The sequence below is a fragment of the Vespa velutina genome, chromosome 3 (assembly GCF_912470025.1).
Source record: "Vespa velutina chromosome 3, iVesVel2.1, whole genome shotgun sequence".
Lineage (NCBI taxonomy): Eukaryota > Metazoa > Arthropoda > Insecta > Hymenoptera > Vespidae > Vespa > Vespa velutina.
The window spans coordinates 5,712,743-5,737,770 of record NC_062190.1 but is presented as its reverse complement, the minus strand read 5'-3'; the positions used below and the strand labels follow the sequence as shown (position 1 = coordinate 5,737,770).

The 25,028-nt window shown below is 30.3% G+C and overlaps 4 protein-coding genes and 1 long non-coding RNA gene across 23 annotated transcripts; 3 read left to right on the top strand and 2 right to left on the bottom strand.

Moving 5' to 3' along the window:
• Positions 1-786: 786 nt before the first annotated feature.
• LOC124947648 (vinculin) lies at positions 787-9,655 on the top strand. Of its 9 annotated transcripts, XM_047490094.1 has the most exons (21): positions 787-1,031; positions 2,248-2,355; positions 2,479-2,624; positions 2,711-2,987; positions 3,066-3,266; positions 3,339-3,579; positions 3,651-3,883; positions 4,191-4,211; positions 4,334-4,700; positions 4,776-5,204; positions 5,278-5,369; positions 5,458-5,551; positions 6,093-6,137; positions 6,293-6,412; positions 6,517-6,588; positions 7,142-7,165; positions 7,489-7,613; positions 7,692-7,931; positions 8,010-8,100; positions 8,314-8,349; positions 9,203-9,655. In XM_047490094.1, exons 1-21 carry the CDS (start codon positions 975-977, stop codon positions 9,370-9,372), a joined length of 3,189 nt encoding a protein of 1,062 aa, XP_047346050.1. In that variant the 5' UTR covers positions 787-974; the 3' UTR covers positions 9,373-9,655. The 9 variants fall into 9 exon arrangements, with proteins under 9 accessions (XP_047346050.1, XP_047346051.1, XP_047346052.1 ...); XM_047490095.1 differs by lacking the exon at positions 4,191-4,211; XM_047490096.1 differs by lacking the exon at positions 7,142-7,165.
• A 666-nt stretch (positions 9,656-10,321) lies between these two features.
• Positions 10,322-11,830, bottom strand: LOC124948118 (transcription initiation factor TFIID subunit 8). 2 transcript variants are annotated; one of them, XM_047491274.1, is made up of 6 exons: positions 11,607-11,826; positions 11,207-11,493; positions 10,972-11,122; positions 10,736-10,879; positions 10,483-10,672; positions 10,322-10,381 (listed from the first exon to the last, which is right to left on the bottom strand). In XM_047491274.1, exons 1-5 carry the CDS (start codon positions 11,734-11,736, stop codon positions 10,503-10,505), a joined length of 882 nt encoding a protein of 293 aa, XP_047347230.1. In that variant the 5' UTR covers positions 11,737-11,826; the 3' UTR covers positions 10,322-10,381; positions 10,483-10,502. The 2 variants fall into 2 exon arrangements, with proteins under 2 accessions (XP_047347230.1, XP_047347231.1); XM_047491275.1 differs by lacking the exon at positions 10,322-10,381 and having other exon boundaries at positions 10,576-10,672; positions 10,736-10,851; positions 11,607-11,830.
• Positions 11,831-12,149: 319 nt separating this feature from the next.
• Positions 12,150-18,198, top strand: LOC124948119 (U6 snRNA-associated Sm-like protein LSm8). 7 transcript variants are annotated; one of them, XR_007100604.1, is made up of 7 exons: positions 12,150-12,284; positions 12,357-12,397; positions 12,634-12,761; positions 13,093-13,218; positions 15,595-15,860; positions 15,958-16,162; positions 16,237-18,198. XR_007100604.1 is itself a non-coding variant. In XM_047491278.1 (5 exons), exons 1-4 carry the CDS (start codon positions 12,254-12,256, stop codon positions 13,181-13,183), a joined length of 291 nt encoding a protein of 96 aa, XP_047347234.1. In that variant the 5' UTR covers positions 12,150-12,253; the 3' UTR covers positions 13,184-13,218; positions 13,324-13,437. The 7 variants fall into 7 exon arrangements, 4 of the variants coding, with proteins under 4 accessions (XP_047347234.1, XP_047347233.1, XP_047347232.1 ...); XR_007100602.1 differs by having other exon boundaries at positions 13,700-15,860; XR_007100603.1 differs by having other exon boundaries at positions 13,093-13,222; positions 13,700-15,860.
• Positions 14,064-24,461, bottom strand: LOC124948112 (protein suppressor of sable). Of its 4 annotated transcripts, XM_047491263.1 has the most exons (9): positions 21,923-22,019; positions 21,738-21,853; positions 18,991-19,372; positions 18,674-18,896; positions 18,233-18,585; positions 17,918-18,140; positions 17,497-17,825; positions 17,155-17,383; positions 14,064-17,010 (listed from the first exon to the last, which is right to left on the bottom strand). In XM_047491263.1, exons 2-9 carry the CDS (start codon positions 21,740-21,742, stop codon positions 15,077-15,079), a joined length of 3,678 nt encoding a protein of 1,225 aa, XP_047347219.1. In that variant the 5' UTR covers positions 21,743-21,853; positions 21,923-22,019; the 3' UTR covers positions 14,064-15,076. The 4 variants fall into 4 exon arrangements, with proteins under 4 accessions (XP_047347219.1, XP_047347216.1, XP_047347217.1 ...); XM_047491260.1 differs by lacking the exons at positions 21,738-21,853; positions 21,923-22,019 and adding an exon at positions 22,770-24,461; XM_047491261.1 differs by lacking the exons at positions 21,738-21,853; positions 21,923-22,019 and adding an exon at positions 20,855-21,040.
• LOC124948120 lies at positions 20,711-25,013 on the top strand. The gene is made up of 4 exons (XR_007100606.1): positions 20,711-21,543; positions 21,782-22,009; positions 22,237-22,452; positions 24,163-25,013. It is a non-coding gene; the product is annotated as an uncharacterized LOC124948120 (long non-coding RNA).
• The last annotated feature ends 15 nt before the right edge of the window (positions 25,014-25,028 follow it).

The window sequence follows — 25,028 nt, the reverse complement described above, 5'->3', positions numbered from 1 at the left end:
TTAAATTCGCAAATTTATATACTAATTACATGTGTTAATTATATTTATTATTCTTTATCCTCTTATCGTGAAACAAATACGTACCAATCTCGTATTTAATACGGATTACTTCGAGACGTACGCATCATCAAAGAAAAATATACATGTGAGAGACTGAAAAGTGTGAATTTATAGTCTACTAAACTACTTACTCTACCTAACGAAACCGATTATTATGTCGCGTGAGAGGGGAATAACCAACAAGCTTAACACCGATACGATATACGCATGGTGGGGACAGTGTTCCCCACTTATACTCGTAGTTCATATTTTGTCCGTACCTGTCGCTGAAGTCACACACATTTCGAACAAAAGATAGTGAACCTTAATAATTGAACGAATAGGTAATTATGAATTATGCGGGCAAAGTAAGATAATAGAAATAAAAGAAAATATAAATGTATCATAATTTTTAATTGAATAAAATGCCATTTATATTTTTGCTAGAATGCAGTAATGAGATGCAAGAAAAAGTATTTTTTATTATAATTAATATGTACCTATAAAGTAGAAATTCGTATACTTTTTTATATGTTAATAATTAAGCATCATTTTAGAAAATTTTATATCTGTATCTATATATTTTATGCGTTAATTGACCAAAAAAACTGTTTTACCTTCAATAATTATCGGGTGAGCATTGTTTCAAACTCTCGCACTATAGTCAAAAATATACTGTAGTTACCAATCTACAATTTATTCTAATCAATGCCAATTATTTAGTGAAATGATATCATCCTTGCTTATATGATTCAGTGATACTATAGCTGTTCTGTCGTTTGGTCGTACTCGCTTAGTTTGCTTTTTCTATTCTTATATTAAATTTTTGTCCTGTCAACATTTATTTCTTATTTATATTGAATTTGATATATTTAGTCATAAGGAATTAAAGTTTTTATTTTTATTTCATTTTTTATACGTATTAAGTCGAAAATATGCCGGTGTTTCACACAAAGACTATAGAAAGTATTCTTGAACCTGTCGCACAGCAGGTAAGATATTTTATGAAAAATGGTCATATTCAATCATCAAATACATAATCGATTTCTTAAAATTTATGTATTTATATCTATGTATGTATATATATATATATATATATATATATATACCTATACTCGAACAAATGAAATTTATATTACACATGCACACACACAGACACACACACACACACGCCTTTATAATTAAAATAAATTTTGGAAAAATAAAAAAAGATATCTCATCAATCACTTTTTAATTATTCCATCAATTTCCATTACAACAGATATTGATATAAGATAATCTTCTCCAACTTAAATTTACTCAGTAATACTTGTGTTACTTTATATAGAACTATGACATCATTCTGTGGTCATGGAAGAAAAGTACTAAATTCACTTTTAGAATTGTACCATGTTCTTAAATGATTTATGAAATCTGATCTGTCTTTTCTAATATAAAAGTATATAGATATATACACATACATATATATATATATATATATATATATATATATATATATATATATATATATAAAATTTCAATGTTAAGTTGACATTTTTAAAAATAGAATATCATGCAATAGTAGAAAATTTTATGCACTTATAACAACATGAACATTAATAGTTGTATATTATTTCAAAAATAAAACTATTTCAAGAAAATGATTGTATATTATAAGAATTAAAAATATTTATTATACTATAATAAATATTAATATTATTCTGAATTTGAAAAATAAAACTAATATTATTCTGAATTTAAAAAACCAAGATTTTTATGACACATTTCATATGATTCCAATATCATTTCCCCTCCACTTCTAGAAATAGCCATGAAACATTAACAGACCTTGTTGATGCCTACTAGATTTATGAAAATGAAACTCTGAACCTTACCAAAAATGGTATCAGCTATTTAGCATGATGCATAAATTAAATCTATATTCATAAAATTCTATAAATGTTATACAGTATAATTTATTTTTTTTTAACAAAATTCCAATGTATGTTTATTTATTAAAATGTATAATAAAATTTTGTATAATGCATAAAAAAACACAGATATATAAAATAATAGAATATTTATAATCTAATATGTGTGTGTGTGTGTGCGTGTGTGTATTTGAAGTAATTAAGCTAAAAAAACAATTATAAAATTATCTTCTTATATCTGAAGAAAAAATCAAACATAAAATTAAAGTAAAAAGCTTTTGTATAATATTTTGTCTAGGTTTCAAGACTTGTCATTTTACATGAAGAAGCTGAAGATGGAAATGCAATGCCAGATTTGGGAAAGCCTGTACAAGCAGTTAGTATGGCAGTGACTAATTTGATAAAAGTAAGTTTTAAATCTATTTTATAAGTTAAAAATAAATATAGATGTTTTTCATTTTGTTAGTAATATAATTATAAGTAAGGCATAATATATTAAAAATATTGATTATCATATAAAAAATTACAGGTTGGCAAAGAAACAATAAATTCTTCAGATGATGCTTTGCTCAAGCAAGATATGCCTGCAGCATTGCAACGTGTTGAGGGTGCTTCACGTCTTTTAGAGGAAGCATCTGCAATGTTAAAACAAGATCCTTATTCTGGACCTGCCAGGTAAATAATAAGTATAGAAACATTTTTTAAGATATATCTATTATAGATTTGAAACAATAACTTACTTATATATATTTCTTTTATAGAAAGAAACTTATAGAAGGTTCCCGTGGTATCCTGCAAGGAACTAGTTCTTTACTGTTATGTTTTGATGAAAGTGAAGTACGAAAAATAATTAGAGAATGTAAACGCGTTTTGGATTATTTAGCTGTTACTGAAGTCATTGAAACAATGGAAGATTTAGTTCACTTCCTTAAAAATTTAAGTCCATGTCTAAGTAAAGTATCAAGAGAAGTAAGTGCTCGTGAAAAAGAATTAACTCATCAAGTTCATAGAGAAATCCTCATACGATGTTTAGAGCAGGTAATTATTCATTTTATTACAAAGAATATAATGGTAAATATAATGATATTATTATAATTAAATATTATATATATATAGGTGAAAACTTTGGCACCAATCCTCATTTGTTCTATGAAAATTTTTATTCACATCATATCTCAAGGTGGAAAAGGAGCTGAAGAGGCAGCTGAAAATCGTAATTATTTAAGTGGACGAATGTCTGATGAACTGAATGAGATAATAAGAGTTTTACAATTAACAACATATGATGAAGAGGAATGGGATGCTGATCAATTAACAGTATGATTTATAGATTGTACTGCTTGTAATATCTAAAGAGTAACAAAAGTTTTTATTAAATTTTTATGTTAGGTATTAAAAAAAGCACAGAGTGCCATAGAATCTAGAATACGTGCTGCATATGATTGGTTGGATGATGGGCTCGCTTTACGTGGAGGTGTAGGAGAAAAAAGTCTTCGACAAATAGTGGAGCAAGCATCGCGGTTGGCTGAACGATATCTTTCTCCTTCTCAAGCAGAACCACTGTCGAAATTAGCTTCACAAATAATTACTATGACAGATGCTTTATGCGAACTGCGTCAAAATGAAAAAGGTTTGATCATTCACGTGTACATATATTTATTACTTCATCGTACACTATTATAATAATTTTTATTATTTTAGGAACTACACCACAAGCAGAAGCTCTAGCGCGTAGTATAAAAGAAAAATTAAATGAATTACGCAGTTCCGTAGCATCTGCCCTAGTAGCCGCTGATAAGTCAGGAACAGCTCAAACTGCACATACCGTTGCTGGTCGTTTGGAACAAGCTAATAAATGGCTCTTAAATCCACAACAAGATGATAAAGGACTTGGTCAAAAGGCTATAGCTTTGATAATACATGAAGGAAAAAAGGTATGTTGATTGTATTGAATCATTAAGCATGCTTAAATCGTAATTAAATTATATGAAACTGTATGTAATGAACATGCTTTTTTATTTATTGCTGTTTTTGTTCTTAACATTAATATGTTTCATTTGATAATAGTTCTGTCAAAATGAGTTATCAAAAATAAATTCTTGCTTTTTTTTTTTAATTAATATATAAATTCCAATATAATTTTGAACACATTCCGTATATATAATATGTAATATTAATCCTTTTTATTACTTTATTTTTTACGAATATTTAATATTTTGCTTGAATGCTTCAAATGGAAAGAACCAACAGCATGTAGCGAATGTAAGTCATGAAGAAATTTTTATTGCAGTATCAAAATGTATTGGATCTAAAATAGATGTATAGATTTAAAAGATTTTAAAGTTTAAAGAATCTTTTTTAATTAATGTTACTGTAAAATTTAGGTTGCTGAAGGTTTACCTGGTATACATAAAGTAGAGATTCTACAATTATGTGATGAAGTTGATAATTTATCTCATCAACTTGGAGATTTATGTGCTCATGGTCAAGGAAATACGCCAAGAGCTCAAGAGATTGCACGTCAACTATCACATAAATTGTACGAGCTAAAGAATAGGATACAACAGGCCGTTGTGTCACGAGTAGTTGAAGATTTCATTGATATTACGACACCTTTAAAACAATTTACGGATGCTGTCTTGGCACCAGAAGGTACACCTGGAAGAGATCAAAATTTCAATGATAAAACTCATGCTCTTCAAACATTTTCTAATAGAGCAGCAAAAACGGCTAGAATGGTTGCAGCTGGTGGTATGTAGCTTCATGATTACGACAACACTACTTTTTATTATGTGATTAATTGTTTCATTTTTTGAATAATTATAGGAAGCGGAGGTAATAAGAAACTGGCTGAAGCATTAGCTGCAAGTGCTTCACAAGTTGAATCATTAACACCTCAATTAGTTAATGCTGGCCGAATTCGTATGACGTATCCGGACAGTAAAGCAGCCGATGAACATTTTGAAAATCTTAGACAACAATATGCCGAGACTATGCAGCGAGCAAGAGCATTGTGCGATGAAGCAACTGATAGTGGCGATTTTATCAGAACTTCAGAAGAACAAATGCAAAAACATACATATCTTTGCGAAGAAGCTATTGCAAAATCTTATCCACAGAAAATGGTTGACAATACAGCTGCTATTGCAAGGTTGGCTGATAGGGTAATACTCGTGGCTAAACAAGAAAGTGATAATAGCGAAGATCCTGCTTTCATTCAAAGAGTTAATCAAGCAACTGATACTTTACAAAATAGTAAGTTTTTATTTTATATAATATAAAATTTAGTGTTTTGTTAACATAATAATTAACCAATTTCATAATACAGGTATTGCCCCAATGATCCAAAATGCAAAATATGTTACTATCAATACTAATGATAACACTGCAGCATATCATTGGAGAGAAAGTAACCGTGCTGTAAGTGTTATATGTATAATAAATACTACATTATACAAAAATTGTTCATGTAATAACTATTGCATTTTTATTACTTACAATCACGTAGCTTTTATCCAATGTCGGACAAGTACATAAGGCTATTGTAGTACATCCTGATATGGTTCAACCACCATCAATGTCGCAATTGCATATCACCGATGGTACGTATTATGTTATCAATTTATTATTATTCATTCTGAATGTATTTTTTTTAGTAGTAAATAGAATATATTCTTTTGTTAAAAAAAGAATATTAGAATAGTAATTGATTGCATTAAAATGAATGCATCATTTTCATTATCATTATCCTACATCTTTTTTATACAAATGAAAATATTAATTTTTAACAAAAATCAAGCATGGATTAAAAATTCATTTAAAAAAAGAAAAAAATACATAAATTCTCTAAAACTGTATTCTACTATAGTTATGTAAATTGTAGCATATGTAGTCAGGTGGAGGAGTAGTGGCTAATAAGTAACATAACTAAATAATAGGTTTTCATTATGCGACTGTTTTTCACAATGTACATAAAATGAAATTTAACTATGAAAATATCTTGCTCTACTTCCAATACAGACTTCAACAAATATTGCAATGATATTACACTGTTTTTGAAAAACGAAGTTATTTACAGCAAATGTAATTGTTTAAAATGTATATTTCACGGGGTAATATAGAAACTTAATATGTTCTTTACAGAGGAACAAATGCCAAGTCAACAATATAATTACTTCACAGATAAAGGTACTTATATAGGCATGAAATTATGCATGATAACTTATTTTATATCCATTTATATACCACAAGAAAGTTATGACAAAATAGTATGAGAAGAAAATAATCTACAGTTTTATACATTAAGAAAAAGTAAATGTTCATGAATATTTCTGAAATAATAGTTGGTCAGCCTTTGAGAAATCAACCCTCACCCAGCAATTTACGCGTGATCAGCCCTACACTAGGTTCAAATAAACCGCAACATCGTTCTCTTAGTCCATTACCAAAATGGGCACGTGGAGGTATTTACAGACAGTATAAAAAAAGAAAAAAGAAAAAAAATTGTAAATGTTAATCATAAACGACAAGTTATTTGAAATCGAAATTAATCATATTCTCTTGTCAGGAGATAACCCAGATCTCCTCTATCAAGAACTGGCTTCTGACAACGAGTTGGAAAAGTCAATTTGTGCTGGAGGTAAACCAAAAAAATTGTTCTTGAAAAAAAAAAAAGGATGATTATATTTTTAGGACTATTTGTTGTTATCAAGCATGTGTTTAGATATAATGTAAAGGGGATATTTACTGACATGTATTATAATTTATACATTTTCTAAAAGATAGCAACAAATGAATTTTAAAGCATCAGGTCAGTCCAAAAATTCGTGCGCATTTTGCTATATACATACATACTACTAATGCGCACGAACTTTTGGACTGACCTAATATTTACAAATACTTTCAATGGAATATACAAGATTTAAATGTAATTTAAAGAAAAACAGTTTCTTTAATATTTAATTATCTATTTAATTTTTATACCATATAAAGTCATGCATACTAACTTTACATAGCATGTATTACTTTTTATATCATTTATCATTAATTTCTATTTATGCTTATTTCTTCCCTCTGACTAGAATGGCTACTCATAATAATTAATTAACATAATTAATACTTATTTACTAATTTTGTATAGTCTATATAATTATGTGTTTTTCTTCATTTTTCTGCTACATGGAATTACCCAGGCTATATTGATTATTATGATGATGGTAATTACTAATGTGTTTATACATTTATAAATTAAAACAAGTTATCTAACACGATAATCTAATATCTTTTACTTTATAGCATGAGAAGATATTTAATATTTCAGTTTCTTTATAGAACCACATTCTTCATTTTAAGATTATGATGATATGAAACCTGGAAATGTTTGCAATATTTCTAAGTTTTTCTTATTTTTATTTTATTTTCTATAAATATAGATTATTTAACGTTTTGTCCTGCAATAAAATTATTTGTAATATTGCAAACAAACATACTGAGTTATTACTATGAAATTTTATTATAAAGAAATTGTCATTTCTAACAGAAGTAGCACCACCACGTCCACCTTTACCTGGTGGTGATATTCCACCACCAAGACCTCCACCTCCAGAAACGGATGACGAAGATGAAATGTTCATGCATGCACCTCAACCAAATCAACCAATAATGGTACATTCTCAATTGTTTGATATAATTAAAAGTTTTTTTGTAAATAAGAATAATACAGTTAAGAAATTATAATTATAGATGGCTGCACATGGTTTGCATCAAGAAGTACGGCAGTGGTCAAGCAAAGATAATGAAATTATTGCAGCAGCTAAAAAAATGGCTGTTTTGATGGGTAAATTATCTGGTTTAGTTAGAGGAGAAGGTGGAAATAAAAGAGATCTTATAGCTTGTGCCAAAGCTATAGCCGAAGCTTCTCAAGAAGTAACACGTCTTGCAAAAGAACTTGCTAGAGAATGTACTGATAAACGTATTCGTACGGTATGTCGTAATTTTGTTTATTTATTTAATTTAAATAAAATGTATGAAAAAATAATTTCTTTATTGTTTTCTTTTTAGAATTTACTTCAAGTTTGTGAACGTATACCAACTATTGGAACACAATTGAAAATTTTGTCTACAGTAAAAGCTACAATGCTTGGAGCACAAGGTATTTCTTTTAAAATCTTTTCTTTTTCTTTAAAAAATATTGAAATATTCTTCATATTTTTTTAAAATACTAAGAATATTCATACAATGAAACTAATTATTAATAATAACCTTTACATATTTCGATGAGAACACAAATTTTTCTGTAAGAAAATTACTTACATATATTAATAGCAATTTTTATTAACAAAAAAATGAAATTCTTTATGCATAGAGATGCTCCCTAGCTGGGAAGAATTGATGCTTTATGGTAAAAGAATTAATAAATTATGCTTGATGTTATATATCACCTTTTTCTCTTTCTCTTTTCGTCACTTTTTATCGTCTTTAATTTTTACATATTTTACTATTTGCAATTATCTCGTCAAAATGCATGCAAATCTAGGATTTTTTAAGATGCTGATACACAAATTTACAATGTCATGTTTAATATTGCATTAGCACTGACTGAAAGTATAGATTTAGAAAGATATGAAATCATAAAACAATATTATTATAATAAAAGAGTTAAATGGATGCAATGAAAATAATCAATATGTTATATATTTTTGATTGGTAAACTAATTATATTTTCGTGTGTTACTCAAAATGTTTAATGCTATGCCATTGGCATGACTCTGTTCCCCATGGTGTAGATGAATTAATTGGGTGCAGTAAGTTTATTCATATAATTAGAATATGTAATTGCAATAGCTAATATGATTATTCCTTATAGATATATATTAAATAATTTTGTTACATGTTGATAGACAGTATTTTATATACATATATAAACATATGTATTAAGATGTAGAGATTTTCGGTATCTTAGACTGATTATATTATATTTTTTCATATCTTTAATGTTATCATAATTTTATTATTATGTACTTTATAAAAGTGCATGTCACCCCAATATTTAGAGCACTTCATTCTATATTTAGTGTAATCTAAATTTGATATACACGTAATTTACAGATACTCCGTAAAAATATTATTTACTAGTGATATTTAAAAATTATGTTTATGAAATAATCCAATTAATATTTATAGACAAAATTTTTTTATTTAATAATCATTTTATTATCTTATGATATATTAATTTATATTATAATATAAAACAGGTACGGAAGAAGATCAGGAAGCAACTGATATGCTTGTTGGAAATGCTCAAAATCTTATGCAAAGTGTGAAAGAAACTGTACGTGCTGCAGAATGTGCAAGTATAAAGATTCGTACTGCTTCTGGTATGAAATTACGTTGGGTACGTCGTCAACCATGGTATCAATATTAAAATGAAAGTATATACATAAGTACAAGACCAGAAACACTAAAGTGCTATGAAGGTTTTTATATCGAATTTAACAATTTCTTTTTAACAAAAATATTACATTATTTAAATAGACTTCTTTTTATATGATACTACATGCTTGATAGAAAAAAAATATTTTAGTATTTTAATATCTACATTAGTTATTTGTTCCTGGGGGACGAATATTTTATTATAGAATTTCACGTCACGATTTTTACTGAAAAAAAAAAAAAAAAAAAAAAAAAAAAAATAGTGTCAATTCTTTCATAATACAGATTGCATAAATAAAGAAAATTAGAGTACTACAATATATTTTTGCAAATTACATATTATGCGAAATTTGTATTAGATGCTATTTGTATATATATATATTATGTTGACGTATACCAGAGTAGAAAATGTGCATAACCACATTAGAGCAATAAGAAATTATATTTTTGTACAAAAATATATGCTATTCGTATAAGTCCTCCATAGCTATATAGTAATTTCATCAATCTTGTTCAACTGGTGCTAACATGTGCAATATTGTAGTGGCCTACAATACAAAGTAACAATTCTAAGCAGTATCGTACCAAATATAAGAAACTATTTCAGTAAAATCTTGATTATAATTATGCAATTTAAATAATTATATTTAATCTAAATAATCAAGACTTTACTCTATATATACTAATAAATGATATAGTAAGGGGCACATATATTAAAACAGGCCTATCATACAAATTTGAATAATTATAATTAATAGATTTATATTTATCGAATTTAACAAATATATTTTACAATAACTTCATGTAGTTTTGTGTATAATAAAGTAATTTGTATTACGTAATTTAAATATAAATGGTTTTTTTTTATAAGATACCTTTACAAAGATAGACAGACAGATAGATAAACACACACACACCTATAGTTCTATTTATAAGTATTTTTATTAAAATGTTGATATTCCGGGAAACATATTATCTTTTATTAATAGTAATATTATAGTCTGCAATAATTTTTAAAATGCGTTTATTTTTGGAAAAATTCTAATTTTAAATGGCAATTATTTTAAAGCAAATATAAATTTTATTGATTTTGCATACATACCTACGATATTTGTAAAATTATTAAGTATCAACAAAGGAGTCTCTTTTTATAGAATGCTGTGAAGGAACTATAACACCTGGTATTTTATTTTTAGGTATTTTTCCAGGACGTAAGTAAGGATTATCTATACCATCTTGCTGAGCAGTAGTTTCACTTGTTTGTTCTGTATCTTCATTTGGTACATTAACACCTATAAACATAATACAGCCATGTACTTGTATAGAATATTTTATTTGTAAATCTTGTCTCATACCTTCTTCTGTTTCTTCCGTTTTCTGTTCTTTTTTTTTTTTAACAGGAGTTGATTCAAATTGAAAGTCTTGGTCTGTTTCAAATATTTGATCTTGAGGTAAAAGTGCTGAGAGATAACTAGGAAATTGTGGTTTACAAGCAATTACTATAAAAAATATTAAAAGCTATATCATCTATTTTTTTAAATAAAATAATATTTATATATCATGTATGAAACAGAACTACCGAAATACTTACGAGGAAACATACTATTATCATCTGTCAAAAATAAACTATGCGTTTCCCCAGTTTTTGCAATGAACCTTGTTAAGGCTCTTTCTATATCTCGTTTTTGTGTAGCAGCTTTTTCCCGTATTGCTTCATATTCAGTTACTGGTTGTTTATGTGTCTATAAAACGTTGCATAATGGTCTTAATAATTTAAAAAAAAATATATATTATAATTAAATATATATTAAATCTAGAAAGTTTACTGGTGTTCTGATGTATGCATGTGGATCTGGAAAAGCTGGTAAATAACTTGGTATATGCGAAGGATGACTTTGTTTTACACCAGCCTGTAAAATATTTAATTGTTTTGACTGGGTTTGTTGTTGTAATGGAGGTAAAACTGTTCTATTTGTTCTTTTCCCATAATTTTCTAAATTTTCCAATTTTATACCCATGTTTATTAGCCCCAATATAACATCTGCGATTAGGGGTTCCGTTCTCCCAGACAGTTCGCAATAATTTCTTGCGGATTCCCCAACTTCCACAATAACTACACAAACATAAATAATATAACAAATATAAGTAAATATCACAATTAATACTTAGTTTAAAAAATAAAACAATCTTTTACACAATAATACAAATTCTACGATAAGAACCTACAAGACTGAAGCATCTCTGTAAGAGTTTCTAACGCTTGTTTGTCACAAGTGTCATAACCACATTCTACTAAAATACTACAAATAACATGATTTAATATTTTTCTTCGAGTATTAACAAATTGTATATCCATATTGTTCAAAAAATAAATAAAACGTACTCCACACAACAGTGCCACTGCACACTACACCTTATGACAGTACACTCAAGTACATTAAACAAACTTATATTAGCGCACGCGCAAACAATAATTTGAATAGCTAGTCCGACGAGTAACTTAACGTCTTTTAAATATATATAATTATTATGAATATATTAGATTATAATAAATAAAAAGTAATGATCCAGTATATGTTTTCAATATACTTACTTAAAAAACATTAAATAAGATCTTTTCTGTTAATATTAATCTAAAATTGAAAACGTCAAAAAACGCATCAAATAATATTTCTTATTTCAACCAATAGGAACGTTTTATTCTTTTTTTCATTCAGAAATTCTACCAATAAAATAATTCCTATACTTTTCTGGTTATCATCATATTGGATTTTCTAATACTTTTTTTTCTTCTACGATTATCCTGTGTTTACATTCATGTGATATACCATGCTTTTAGTAATAATACAGTGACGGATAATTGAATATCGACGATGGCATCGGGGTTAGAGAGCTACGTGAATCGTATCCTTTTCTTTTAATGTTGTTCTCTATATATTATTCTATAAAACATATTTTTCTTAAATTATTTAACAGATACAGTTTCTATTATTACTTCGGACGGTAGAAACTTTATTGTAAGTATTTGATATTGTGTTACATTGTTTCACTTTGTAACAACACAGTTTATATTCAAAACTTGACATATAATAGTAATAATAATTTAATGAAAAAATAAATTTTCATTTCTCAAATATTAATGAAGAAATTGTTTATAAAAATTTGTCTAATTTGTAGCTATCTTTGTTAAAAATAAAATGTTATTTCTAATAATATTAAAAATAAGTTTCATCATATTTTTTTCTAATTTTAGGGCACATTAAAAGGTTTTGATCAAACAATTAATATTATATTGGATGAATCACATGAGAGAGTATATAGCACAACGCAAGGTGTAGAACAAGTTGTTTTGGGTTTACATATCATCAGAGGAGATAATGTGTTAGTATAACTATTATTATACAAATGATAACAAGTTTTATGCAACATTGAAAATGTATACATTATAATATCTGTTTTATATAAAAACTGTTAGATCAAGAATAATATAAAAATTTGTTCTTAGCTTTTTTCTTAATACTTTTGATACGACTTTTTTTTTGTATTATACAATATTATTTTAAGATGGCTTGCAAGCCTATTTGAGTATATTCTATTTTATTACTCATTGATTTTCAAAACATTGTCAAGACTACTTTGTTTGACTTTATATTGCATTATCTTAAACATTACATAAAATAAATAACTACATTTTAACAACCATTTTTTGTAGAGCAATTGTAGGAGAACTAGATGATGAAATGGATGCACGTCTAGATTTATCAGCTATTAGAGCTGATCCATTAAGCCCTATAACACATTGAAAGTATATATTACATGAAATGTTTGAACTATAAGGGCAAGTATGTTTGTATTTATACAGAAGATAATTCTTGGATGATTACATAAATGCCCATGTTTTTATAATCATATTTAATATACTTGTATTTAAAAAATTTTGCAGAGCAAATACACAATTATGTACATTACTAAAATAAAGCAAAAAAGTAACATCCTATATGAATTAACTGTACAAATATCTTATGATATAATAAACTACGTTTTTTCATAAATGTAATTTTGTTTTATGGTATTTTAACACGATAAAAGGAAATTTAGTAATTGCAATATCAATTTGAATATATTAAGTAATTTAACATAGTTTAAATGATGTGTATACGTATTTTCCATTCTATTGCATATGCCTTCATATTATGATGTTTATTTTGTAAATTAAATTTAAGATCTATTTAAAATTTTTAGAATAATATCATTTTGTAAATTATTAGTAGTGAATCTGCACCAATGATTTAAATATAAATATATGATTTTTATTGCAGGTATGCAAATTTGTTATAGTCTAATCAGGTAGATTAATATATACAAACTATTATATGATCTGATAGAATTTTATAAATTCTAAGAAAATTTTGAATTCCAAGAAATTATCCAATTAACAACAAAATATAAATTATCTAAATACCTTCTGGATTACCACACTTATAAAAAATTATTCTATATATAACAGATTTGTAAAATTGATACACTATTTTTTTACAAAATATAACATTTTTGCATTAGGGTTTATATATATTGTAATTTTATTTGTATTAAAAAATCTGAAAAAGTAAGCTGGACTTCGTGCCAATTATAATACATCGTATTAAATATAAATATGTTTTATAGAATCAATGTATTATTTACTACATATTCTTTGCTTATGGATATACAAAATGTGTTCAACAAAAGTCAGCAGAAATGATGCTGTTTGTGTTGTAGAAAAATTCAAGTAAATTAAGAATGATATATATATATATATATATATATATATATATATATATTCCATTTTTTAATTTATTAAAATTTATTATGCTCATGAGAGTTAATTTAAAGGGAACTATTTACTTTCTATAACATAATTTAATATTTGCCAGTTGAACATTAGATTTATAATTGCACCAAACTTTTTTTTTATATATTGTAATTAAGATAATGTAATACAATAAATAAAAACAGGAACTAAGATATTATTTTGTGTTTTAATCTATTAGCAAAATCTATACAAAAATTAGTCCTACAAAAGTGAGAAAATCACATATAGAACAATGCTTAAATAAATCAAATGTTAAAATTGTAAATGGTGCATTTATAACTGAATTTTGTATAATCAAAAAGCAAAGATGGCATGTTGAATTTCTTAAATGAAACATTTAGTATGTATATATGCGCGCAAGTGTGTATATGTACTATATATTGGAAGACATAACAAAAATATAAATCAATTAGAGTACAATCTAATATTTTCCTATTCTGCGTACCTTAATTACTAAATGTCTTTTTGAAGTAATCATAAATACATGATATATACAGATCTTCCTTAAAATTTAATTATCTGTATTATCAAAAACAATATTTTCCAACTTTATTTGTTCTATATTGTGTTTACTCTATATGCATTTAGCCTTAAGAGCAGAACACAAAACAGTGCAATTATCGGCACTACATATACACACTGTATGTTCGATTTTATATATTAAAGTATGTAAGGACAATTCCTACTGTCAAACATTTGTACAGTTGACAATAAAATAATTGAAGCGAACCATATAGCTCATTGCATTATATAACAATGCGTGCTATGCTAGTATAATCATACATATGAGAATTATCATCAGGTACTTAAGTTATGTACCTACACAAATGGATGAATTATTGCATTAATTATTGGTCACAATGTTGGTCCTGTTACGATTTCGTCTCCTAACACGACCACCACGTCTACTCTGATTTGCACCGTTCCAATCAGGTCCACTATCCATAACAAAATTTGGAGGATTTGGCCCATTTGGATTGAAACCCATTAAGCTAGGATCTGCAGGACCAGTATTTGGACCAAAATTGTTAAAATTACCTCCAGTATATGGGGGAGGCCCATCATATGCAGGAGCAACATCAGGTCCAAAACCTACACCAGGAGCAGGACCTAAAAGTCCAGCTCCATTATTGCGTTGTGCATTATAACGTGGATCATAGTTCATTTGATTTTGTGACATGACTGGTCCATTCATATTCATTGTTGGTGTCATGTTTGGCATACTAGTCATACTCATTGGAGGCATATTTTGTGGACCCATAGGAGAATTCATCATGGGACCCATGGGTCCCATATTTCCAAGCATTGGATTTGGTGACATAGCCATCATATTTTGTGATCCTGGCATATTTTGTGTAACAGGCATACCAGGGGGACCAAGAGCCATATTAGCCATTTCCATTGGTTGTTGCGGAGCACCTTGTATCATGGAAGCACTAACATTCTGTGAGGATTGATTAGAAACTTCGAGCGCTTTTCTTCGTGGATCGGATCGAATTTGTGGAGGTGATTTTGGTGTGTCTGGCTTCATTGGTGGTGGAGACATAGGAGAATCAGCTATTTCAGCTTTACTAACACGGAAAATTTTTCTAAGACGAGGATCATATTTCACTTGTGGATCATTTTTTGTAAGCTTTAAACCTGTATAATCAGGTCTTGGTATATCAACGACATATACCTTGTAAGTCATTGGAGGATGGGAATTGTAACTTGCGTCTATTTCAGTGCATGGGATATGTGAAGGAGCTGGTTTGAATGGCAAACTTAACATTTGTCGCAGATCAACGTCCGATTTAGTGGATGTATCTGTAAATCCTGCACCAACTACTCTAAGATCTGTATCTCCAAATCCAGTTTGGAAACGTTGCCTAAAATCCATGTCTTTTCTTCGAAGATCTTGATCTGCCCTAGTTCTAAGATCTGTATCCATGTTAGTATCTACTGATGTAATACCAGAACTGTAGATACTCGTTTCTAACCTAAGATGTTTCGTTTCTTTTTTAGGATCTATCCTATTTGGACTACTTGGTTTCTGTTCATCTCGGCGTTGTCGAGGATCTCTGGACATTCGAGGATCTCTAGATACAGGAGCTACTGTTGAACTTGTACCAGGCGACGACCTAGGACTTGATGCTTCATTTTCAATTTTAGAAATTTGATTTGAAACACCAAATGTAGAATTATTAGCTACTTTAGTAACAGGATTGTATTCAGTTGCAGAATTATTTGTATCTTGTGTAGATTTCATTTTTGAAACTGAAGATTCTTGAGTATTTATAGTGCTATTTTGTTGAGTTTGTAGAGTTTTACCATTTGTTGAACTTTGTGCTTTAAGAGATGATAATAATTTAGATACTTCTGCACTAATATCAATTTTACTTAAGTCTCCAAGTTTATCTACAATAGCTGCTGGTTGAGGTATACTTGGTGCAGAAGATGCAGATTGAAATTGTTCTTTTATTATAATATTTTGGCCCTTTTCAGATGGCTCAGATTCGTCTTTTGAAGCATCTTTCGAAGAAAGTACTATAGTTAAATTACCACCATCGTCGTCGTCATCATCGTCCGAATACCAATCTTCTAAAATCTGATCTGTACTACGTGCATTGTTCTCATCTTCCACATTTTTAAAGCTATCCTGTGCAGCACGTTGTTGCTGCTGGATACGTAAAAATAATTCTTGAGCTTTTTTTGGTAAATGGGATGGAACTTCTTGTTCTTCCGCAGAAGGTGAAGCTACACTCGAAATATTGCCTTGTTCGTTTGATATCGAGGATTCTATAACAAATAAATCAATATAATTAAAAGATCTATATATACATGTTCTCATTTATAAGAACATTATTAATTTTTAAATTAATATAATTCATTTGCAACGCTTAAATAATAAATGTCAGCAAAAATTTTATAATATTATCACACCTTTTCGTGGTTCTACTACTTTCTCTTTATCATCATCTTCAATTGGCATTTCAATAACAAGCTCGGTTTCATCATCTTGATCACTTTCTTCATCGAGCTTGGATTTACTAAGATTTGCAACTTCATCAGCTATACTAACCACAGGTGGTGGTTTTTTTGAACCTTTTAGTAACTCCCTCAAATCTATATCCTTTGAATTTTCATTAGTTGACGTATTTTTTCTTTTCGCCTGTAAATTTATAATAATTAACTTATGAATATGAGTGAAATGTTTCTAAACAATTATATAGTATTTATTGTTATAGCGTAAATCAAACTTATATCTAATATCTTATATCTTACTTGTGCTAAAATTTCATCTTCTTCTACATCCTTTGTAAAATCTTCTTTATCTTTGAATTTATTTACAGTTGTTTTATTAGAATCTGCATTAGTTTCAGTGTAAAAATCCATGCTTGGAACACATGACTGCAATACTTGACTTTGTTGCAATTGCTGCTGAGTCGCTAAACCTAAAGCTGCATTAGGCAATTGAATACCAAGTTCATTAGCTGATTGTAATAACATAATTTGTTCATATGGTACTCTATCTTCATCAGATCCCCAACGTGTCTTTTTCCCAGAAGGTTTTCTTTCCCTAACAGTGCTTTTCTGTTGATTGGATGTTTCCTCTATAATAATAATTAAAATATTAACATTTGATCCTGATTCTCCATTAGACGCGCGCGCGCGCGCGTGTGTGTGTGTGTATGTGTGTGTTCACCTTTGTCATCCTTGTTTTCATTTTTATCTAAAGTATTTGTTGGTGCAGGCACATTCAAATCAAATAAACTAGGAATTTTCTGATTCGTTGTATCTTGTCCTTGGGCGAGTGCTGTAGCTGTATTATTTATCATTAACATTGCTCTTTCTCTACTCAAACGTGGAAAATCCCCAAGAATTTCTTTTGGTGCAGTTTCAAGATGTTTCAAAAGAATTCCTTTTACCTATAACAATATCGAAATATGTATATATTATTTTTATATTAAATTTTCATAGAAAATACTTTTTATTTTTTTACTGCATCAATAATAATTACCTGCTCATTTAAAGGTTGATGCGAAAATTTACAGTTATCACCTTGATTACACTTCAAACCAGTATGGAAGAACTTGCATGGAAAGTCATGGTGCATATAAAGACATTTGTCCCTTTTAGCACAACAGTCCATAAGATAAAACTTACATAGTTCCATCTTTCTGGGAGGTAAAGCATTATGTGAGAAAGGACAATCATCTCCTCTGTGACATTTTCCTTGCATGTAATACAAACATATGGATTCAGGATCTTGTCCATGTTCGTTGGTTTGAATTCTTCGCCCGTTCCTTTCATTCCTCAATTGTCCACGGCCTTTATTTTTTCCACCGCGTTCATTTTTTCCACCTCTACGACCTATAATGTTAATATTAATAATATATCATATCATTTATATTTTTTATGTCTCCACATAAATAAAAAATATTTTAATAAAAGTGAATACCTCCTCCTCTTCCATTACCACCACGCTTATTCTCATTTTCTCTGTGCCGATTTATGTTGGACCTTTCTTCATAATCAGAATTACTATCAAAATTCTCATGATCATTAGTATGTCTGGGAGAATTATTATCTTGAGAATCTTTTCTAATAGGAGAAGCACCTCGAACAAAAACCATTTCATCGTCATCTTCATTGCCATTCTCATCATCACTTAATTTTCGTTTCTATAAATATTATAAGAAAATTATCAGTAATATATTCATTAAAAACTAAATCTAAAATAAAATTAGATGTGAACAAAATAGTATAGAATGTAACCTTTTGATCTTTTGAACGATCTTCATCTCGCTCATCACGCACTCTTTTCCTACTCTTATTCCTATTAGTTTTGTTCTTTGATTTTGAATCAGTATTTCTACCCCCATCCTCCTCAAGAGCTGCTCTAATAGCTTTCTCTACATCACCTGCCCAATCCTCTGTTGGACTTTTATATTTTAAGTATCTGTCATGTTTAGCAGTTGTTCCTTGAATAGGCTGCTTTTTGTTCTTATTAAACTTAGAATCAAAATTTTTATTCTTTGATACATCTTGTTTTGAAGATGGCTTAGCAGATTCAATTACTTCGGTCTGTGGACGAGTAACTGGCTCATCATCTTCATCAGAAGGAATTTCTCCATCTTCCAAGTCATTATCATTATTACTGCAAAAAAAAGAATACATAATTGATAATTAAGAAAGATTCAGCCAATGAACCGATAGTAATATAATATTCGCAATTTGTCCATATATTTTTAATTTATAAAACTTAATTTATAAAAATAAAATTTATAAAACTTAAATATATATAGAAACTTAATGTTTATAACAACAAATATGTTTTGTAATTAATTTATATATATTTTACTATGTTATTTTATGTGAATTTATATAACAATCACTACTTGCAAAGATGTTAAATTATATAATATAGATGTAATAAAGAAACTATACAAATCTCTCATAACATTTTCTATATATCAACAATGCTTTTTAATAAAATCTTGTGAGAAATTATCATTTTAATTAAATTTTAATATGTATAAAATGAATCTCAGATATAAAATGTACTATTTTGTAATCTCATATATATTTTAACTTGTATATTAGAGACTTATATTAACTTGTATATGAGATTTTCCTAAAATCTCACTGTTTATGGATCATCAATAGAATAGTATAATTTTATCTAAATATTTACACAGTAAGAAAAAAAATATATTTTGATATTATACGCATTAACAAAAATACATGTATCTTATTAGGAAGATTATGTATTTTGAAGATATCATAGAAGTTCGAATTTGTGTTTTTTCCGATTAATCTCTGAATAATTAAAATATCATCAGAATTTGTACTACAAAGTTGAAGGCATAAATACGTGGAGAAAAATATTCTCCGATGCTATCACCTTATCATAATTATTCATTAGCGACGATTTTACATGCAGAGAGCGTTTCTCTAACCAAAGAAAGCATCCTCGAAAGATCGAGGGAAGCTCATTATTATTGTCAAGGACAAATTGATAGCCGTAAAGAAAATTTAAACTACACGAGTTAGACAGAGAGAGCTTTGAAAAAACTTTCAGTCGAGTCGACTATATGCGAACGAGGTTGACGATACTAGCCAAGCTGAAAACATTAAATACGTTTGTCGGAAACGACTAATGGCATGTGACACGTAAAAACGATCAATGACGATCTAAAGGAAATGCTTTCTCTCTTTTTCTCTTTCTGTCTCGTATCTCTCACTCTCTGCACAGACTAAATAACGTTTTATAAATAATGAGCAATCTAGACTTCGTTTGAGAAAATTAATGAGCACAAAAGAGCTCGTAGAAAAGAATCGAGGAAAATCTATCTCTTCGAATAAATCTGCCGTCTCTCCGTCTCTCTCTCGCGAAGCACAAACGACGACGCCGAAACAAATGAATATACATATTCATGAATGCGCGTGAGCACACGCTTAATAATAACGTATGTAAGTACGTCGTATAATCTAAAAGCATATAATTAAATCGGGTTGCTACGAAGTCGCGTTATCTACGCTTCGTCGTTTCTATGCTCTTTGTGTTCGCCTCTCTTGAAAACAACGAAACAAAACAAAAAAGAAAATCAAAAGATCCAACATAATGATTAAAAGTTACCTCACCATACTAAGTCCCTTAACATCATCATTTAAACATTCATAATCATCTTCATGATTTTTCATCATGATTTTTGCTTCATATCTCTATAAGCATAATAAGATACATCATTTGTAACATCACATTTTTTACGAAGCATTATTGTCATCGTTGCAGCATCACTGATAACGTTTAAAAAGTCAATGTCATCGGCATCCGTCCAAAAGTTTCTTCGGACGCACGATGTTGTGTGTATCGTTTTCGCACGAATACGCGCGCGTTTATATATATATATATGTACTTTTTTTTAGAGCAAAGTGCACATACGATATACTTTCGTATATTCATTGTATGTCGTCAATGTATATATGTGTGTGTGCGCGCGCGCGCGTATGTATCAAGTATAGATAACGACGTACATACGACGCGCGTGCTCACGTATCATGTACTTGGTGTTCAATTTGTAATGTGTTACGTAGTATATATACATGGCGTGCAAGTGGTATATATATATATATATATATATATATATATAAAGTTGAAGTCCCAAGTCGAGAAAAAAAAAAAAAAAAAAACAAAAAACATGGAAACTCTGTCCTCTCCCGCTCTTTCTCTCGTCGAACAACAACATCGAGTTGTACCAAATACAAGTTTAAACTAGTTTCAATCTACGTTTAAAATTCTCGCGAATGGCAGAGAGCAGAGAAAAGGTATTTCGTTATTTTTCGTAACAGGTATTTCCTAGAACGCGAGAGAAAAAAAGTAAAAGCGCTACATGGAGCGCTAATACCGAAAACATTTCGTAAAGGTAGTAAATATATACATGTATAATATATGTATATACGCGATGATTTTAATTTTATAACATAAATGCGTCATAGGTACGAGAAAGACAATATCATACCTCATTTTTGTGCTACATAAAAGTCTCTTTTTCCTAACTTTTAGTCGCGATCTTTCTCACTCCTGGATTTAAACAAGAACAGACATTCTCGTGTTGTAACCTTCTGTCTGTCTCCGCTAGAAAAGAAAGCGGACGGTGGAGGAAGAATTCGTGAGGCTTTTCAAAAGAAAGAGATTCGCATGTACCTGCTGCTGAATGAAGGGGATGACTAAAAAAATCCCCCCGATCATTCACGGGAAAGAAGCATCGCACTAAACGCGCCTACGTGACACGTAAGGAAACACGGTTTGGCGAGTAGTATATGTACGTCTCATAGTTGCGGCGAATCCGCGTTCACGATAAAGACGACCTTGACCCCCCTCCCGCCCCTTTGTACCCGCCCACCCTTTACAAATGTTAACGCCTTTATATGCGCTTTTACAAATAATTCCAAGAAAGGAATCAGCCTTTTATAGACGCACATTTGACGTCATCATTATTTTAACCATTTTTCTTTCAGAGATCGACGACATCGACGAGATACGTAGGTATCTCAAGTAACGTCGCAATATTTAAAAAAAAACCGATCGACGAATGGTACCTTTTTCTCTTTTTCTCTTTCTTTATTTACCCCTTCCCTTTCTCTCTGCCTTTTTTTCCTTTTATCCTTTTCAGATCTTCCGGAAGAGAAATAAATATTGACCAAAGCGAATTCGTGAGAGGACGGAGCCTCGACGTATGTATGTTACGTATATATGTGTATATCGCGTCGGGAAGGAGAAGATACATGTGTATCGTCTCTCATACGTTACGTATATGCGTCCCGATTGTGTGTAGTAAGAGCACCGATATAGTAATACAGTAGAGTAGTGTAGTACTAGTAGTAGTAGTAATAGTAGTAGTAGTAGTAGTAGTAGTAGTAGTAGTAGTAGTAGTAGTATAGTACTAATGTAGTGGTAGTAGCAGTATTGGTAATAATGTATAATAGCAATAGCGACAGTCGTGTGAAAATTACGTCTGTTTCGTCATTGAATAAAAAATGTGGAGGCAAACCTTTGGATTAGAGTCTCGGCCACGGAAACACTCTCTAATGCCATTGTTTTGTCCCGATCGATCGTGTTTTGTACCATACGATATACCACTGTGGCCCGAAGTTGATCATTCGATCGATAGACGCGACCACACACGACGGATCTTTGCTCGTGGATTCGCGTGCCTGTATGTGATCATTTGAGACTTTGAAAATAACTTGATAATGGGCAAATAAACTCAAAGGAAGGCCCGATTGTCCGTTTCTATCTCTCTCTATCTCTCTTTCTCCCTCTCTTTCGCTAGTCCTCTCTCTTTCTCTCTCTCTCTTTCTCTCTATCTCCCTCTATATCTGTCGGTATCTATTATATACTCGCGTGAGCGCATCCCCACGGACAAAGATATTAAAAATTTTTGGAAAAAAAAAAAAGAAAAAAAATATTCTTAGCCTCTTTCTCCCAGCCCGAATTTATAAGCCTGCTCTTAGAACGGGCCTCGTTCACCGAACGCTTCTGTATCTCTCTCCTCTCGCTTTCTCTTTCTCTCACACAGAGAGAAAGCTAAGCTCGATTAATCGTATATATCTCTCTAGAAGCTTTCTGAAGTTCTTTAGAATCGATATCGCACTTAAATTTGATAAGACATATTCACTGTGATATCTCCCTATCTCTGTTTCTCTCTCCCTCTCTCTCTCTCTCTCTCTCGTGGTTAATTAAATAGAAGAGAAGAAAATGGCGCGTTATTTGTCATGCCACAGAGCGACGTCATTCTTGCTGACGTGGCATATGGAACGATCATTATCCGTTTTGGACTTTTCCGTTTATGTATCTCTACTACGCGTGACAAATAATTTCGATTTAAACGAATATCATGGGATGCGATAGTATATAGAAAGACGGTTAATTTCAAACATGAAAACGTATATCGACAGAGTAATTATTTCAACGCGTTCAAGGTAATATATGAAAAAACGTTATCTTCGACGAAAAGATGTACGGACAAAGCCACGAGAAGCTTGCACTTCGCATCCCGACGTGATCAAATTTGTCGTCTTCCGTGCTTCTCTCTGTTATGCGGGAGAGGGGGGGGACGGAAAAGGGATCGCATCCATGGAGGATGCTCCCTTCCTAAAAACGACCGCAAGAGGGCAAGCGTCCAATGATTCTACGTATTTCTATATGCCATATATAATATTAAGCCCGACGTATTTTCGTTTTTTTTTTTTTACGCGTCGATCGTTGCGAAGCAAAATGAAATTTTTTCGTTTTTCTTTTTTTATCGATTCACGGATTCGCGCGAATATCGTTCATGAATCTTCGTCGATGTGGTCGGTGACGACGCGACGATGACGTTTCGCGTTTTTCTTCCGCGCTTTTAAAGAAAATCTTATTAATCTTTCTCTCTTTTTGTCTCTTAGTCTTTCTTTCTCTTCTCTCTTTCTCTCTCTTTGTGTTGGTAAGAGAAGAGATAATGAACGTTTGTGTGAACGAGACTAGTGACCGTAGACAGGCAGACAGGCAGGCGGACAGGCGGGCAGGCAGACAGGCAGACAGGCAGGCGAAGAGTACGATTATCTTTCGGACAGAGCGTTACTACTAATTGTCAGCAAAGATAGTATAAAAATGTAGCAATTGTGAGTACGATGAGCGAAAACTTCAAAGATCAAACTAAACATGGCCACATCTGGAACTATTCTGAGCGGGCGGCTGCACGGAACCTGGGAAAGGCGGTCGAGCGAGCGGGAGCGGGTCAGGGGTGGGGGGGTATGGTTACCTTCGCTTTCACCAATCGTAGAACATACGTATGGATCACGTGCTTCTCCACCCTTTATTTGGTCTTCCCCCCCATTCCTTCTCCGTTCTCACCAACGCTCTTTCTTGGCGCTCTCTTCTCTCTTCTCTCTGCCGCCATGTTTCCATCACCACCCGTTCCGTTAGCACGCGTCATTCTACGCGAAAGAAATTCCTGAAGTTGTCGAGATCGTTCCCTCGTCTCTTCCAACGCAATGGCGGACTTAATAGCATCTACTAACTATCGTGAAAACATCTAATCTGAAAGTTGCTACTTTTGATCAATGATAGTCACGGTTATCGAACATTGCACAAACAGAAAAGCGTGTTTTGTTTCGAAACAGACAATGAACAATTATTTTCTTTGTAATTATCGGTACTATCATATTACTCATTATATATATATATATATATATATGTGTGTGTGTGTGTGTGTGTAAGTGGATAAGTTATGTATTTATACATATTAACAATAATATAAATTTTCAACAAA

What these genes read in the sequence shown, in the direction of transcription:
- LOC124947648 (XM_047490094.1), top strand. Translation starts at nt 975, where the DNA reads ATGCCGGTGTTTCACACAAAGACTATAGAAAGTATTCTTGAACCTGTC. An exon ending in TTGAACCTGTCGCACAGCAG is followed by an intron (nt 1,032 to 2,247) that starts GTAAGATATTTT and finishes TATTTTGTCTAG; the next exon opens with GTTTCAAGACTTGTCATTTT. An exon ending in TAATACATGAAGGAAAAAAG is followed by an intron (nt 3,884 to 4,190) that starts GTATGTTGATTG and finishes TCAAATGGAAAG; the next exon opens with AACCAACAGCATGTAGCGAA.
- LOC124948118 (XM_047491274.1), bottom strand. Translation starts at nt 11,736, where the DNA reads ATGGATATACAATTTGTTAATACTCGAAGAAAAATATTAAATCATGTT. An exon ending in ATGCATACATCAGAACACCA is followed by an intron (nt 11,123 to 11,206) that starts GTAAACTTTCTA and finishes AACGTTTTATAG; the next exon opens with ACACATAAACAACCAGTAAC. An exon ending in AACGGAAGAAACAGAAGAAG is followed by an intron (nt 10,673 to 10,735) that starts GTATGAGACAAG and finishes TTATGTTTATAG; the next exon opens with GTGTTAATGTACCAAATGAA.
- LOC124948119 (XM_047491278.1), top strand. Translation starts at nt 12,254, where the DNA reads ATGGCATCGGGGTTAGAGAGCTACGTGAATC. An exon ending in GTTAGAGAGCTACGTGAATC is followed by an intron (nt 12,285 to 12,356) that starts GTATCCTTTTCT and finishes ATTATTTAACAG; the next exon opens with ATACAGTTTCTATTATTACT. An exon ending in CGGACGGTAGAAACTTTATT is followed by an intron (nt 12,398 to 12,633) that starts GTAAGTATTTGA and finishes TTCTAATTTTAG; the next exon opens with GGCACATTAAAAGGTTTTGA.
- LOC124948112 (XM_047491260.1), bottom strand. Translation starts at nt 22,846, where the DNA reads ATGGTACAAAACACGATCGATCGGGACAAAACAATGGCATTAGAGAGT. An exon ending in ATCGTTCAAAAGATCAAAAG is followed by an intron (nt 18,897 to 18,990) that starts GTTACATTCTAT and finishes TAATATTTATAG; the next exon opens with AAACGAAAATTAAGTGATGA. An exon ending in TGGTAATGGAAGAGGAGGAG is followed by an intron (nt 18,586 to 18,673) that starts GTATTCACTTTT and finishes TTAACATTATAG; the next exon opens with GTCGTAGAGGTGGAAAAAAT.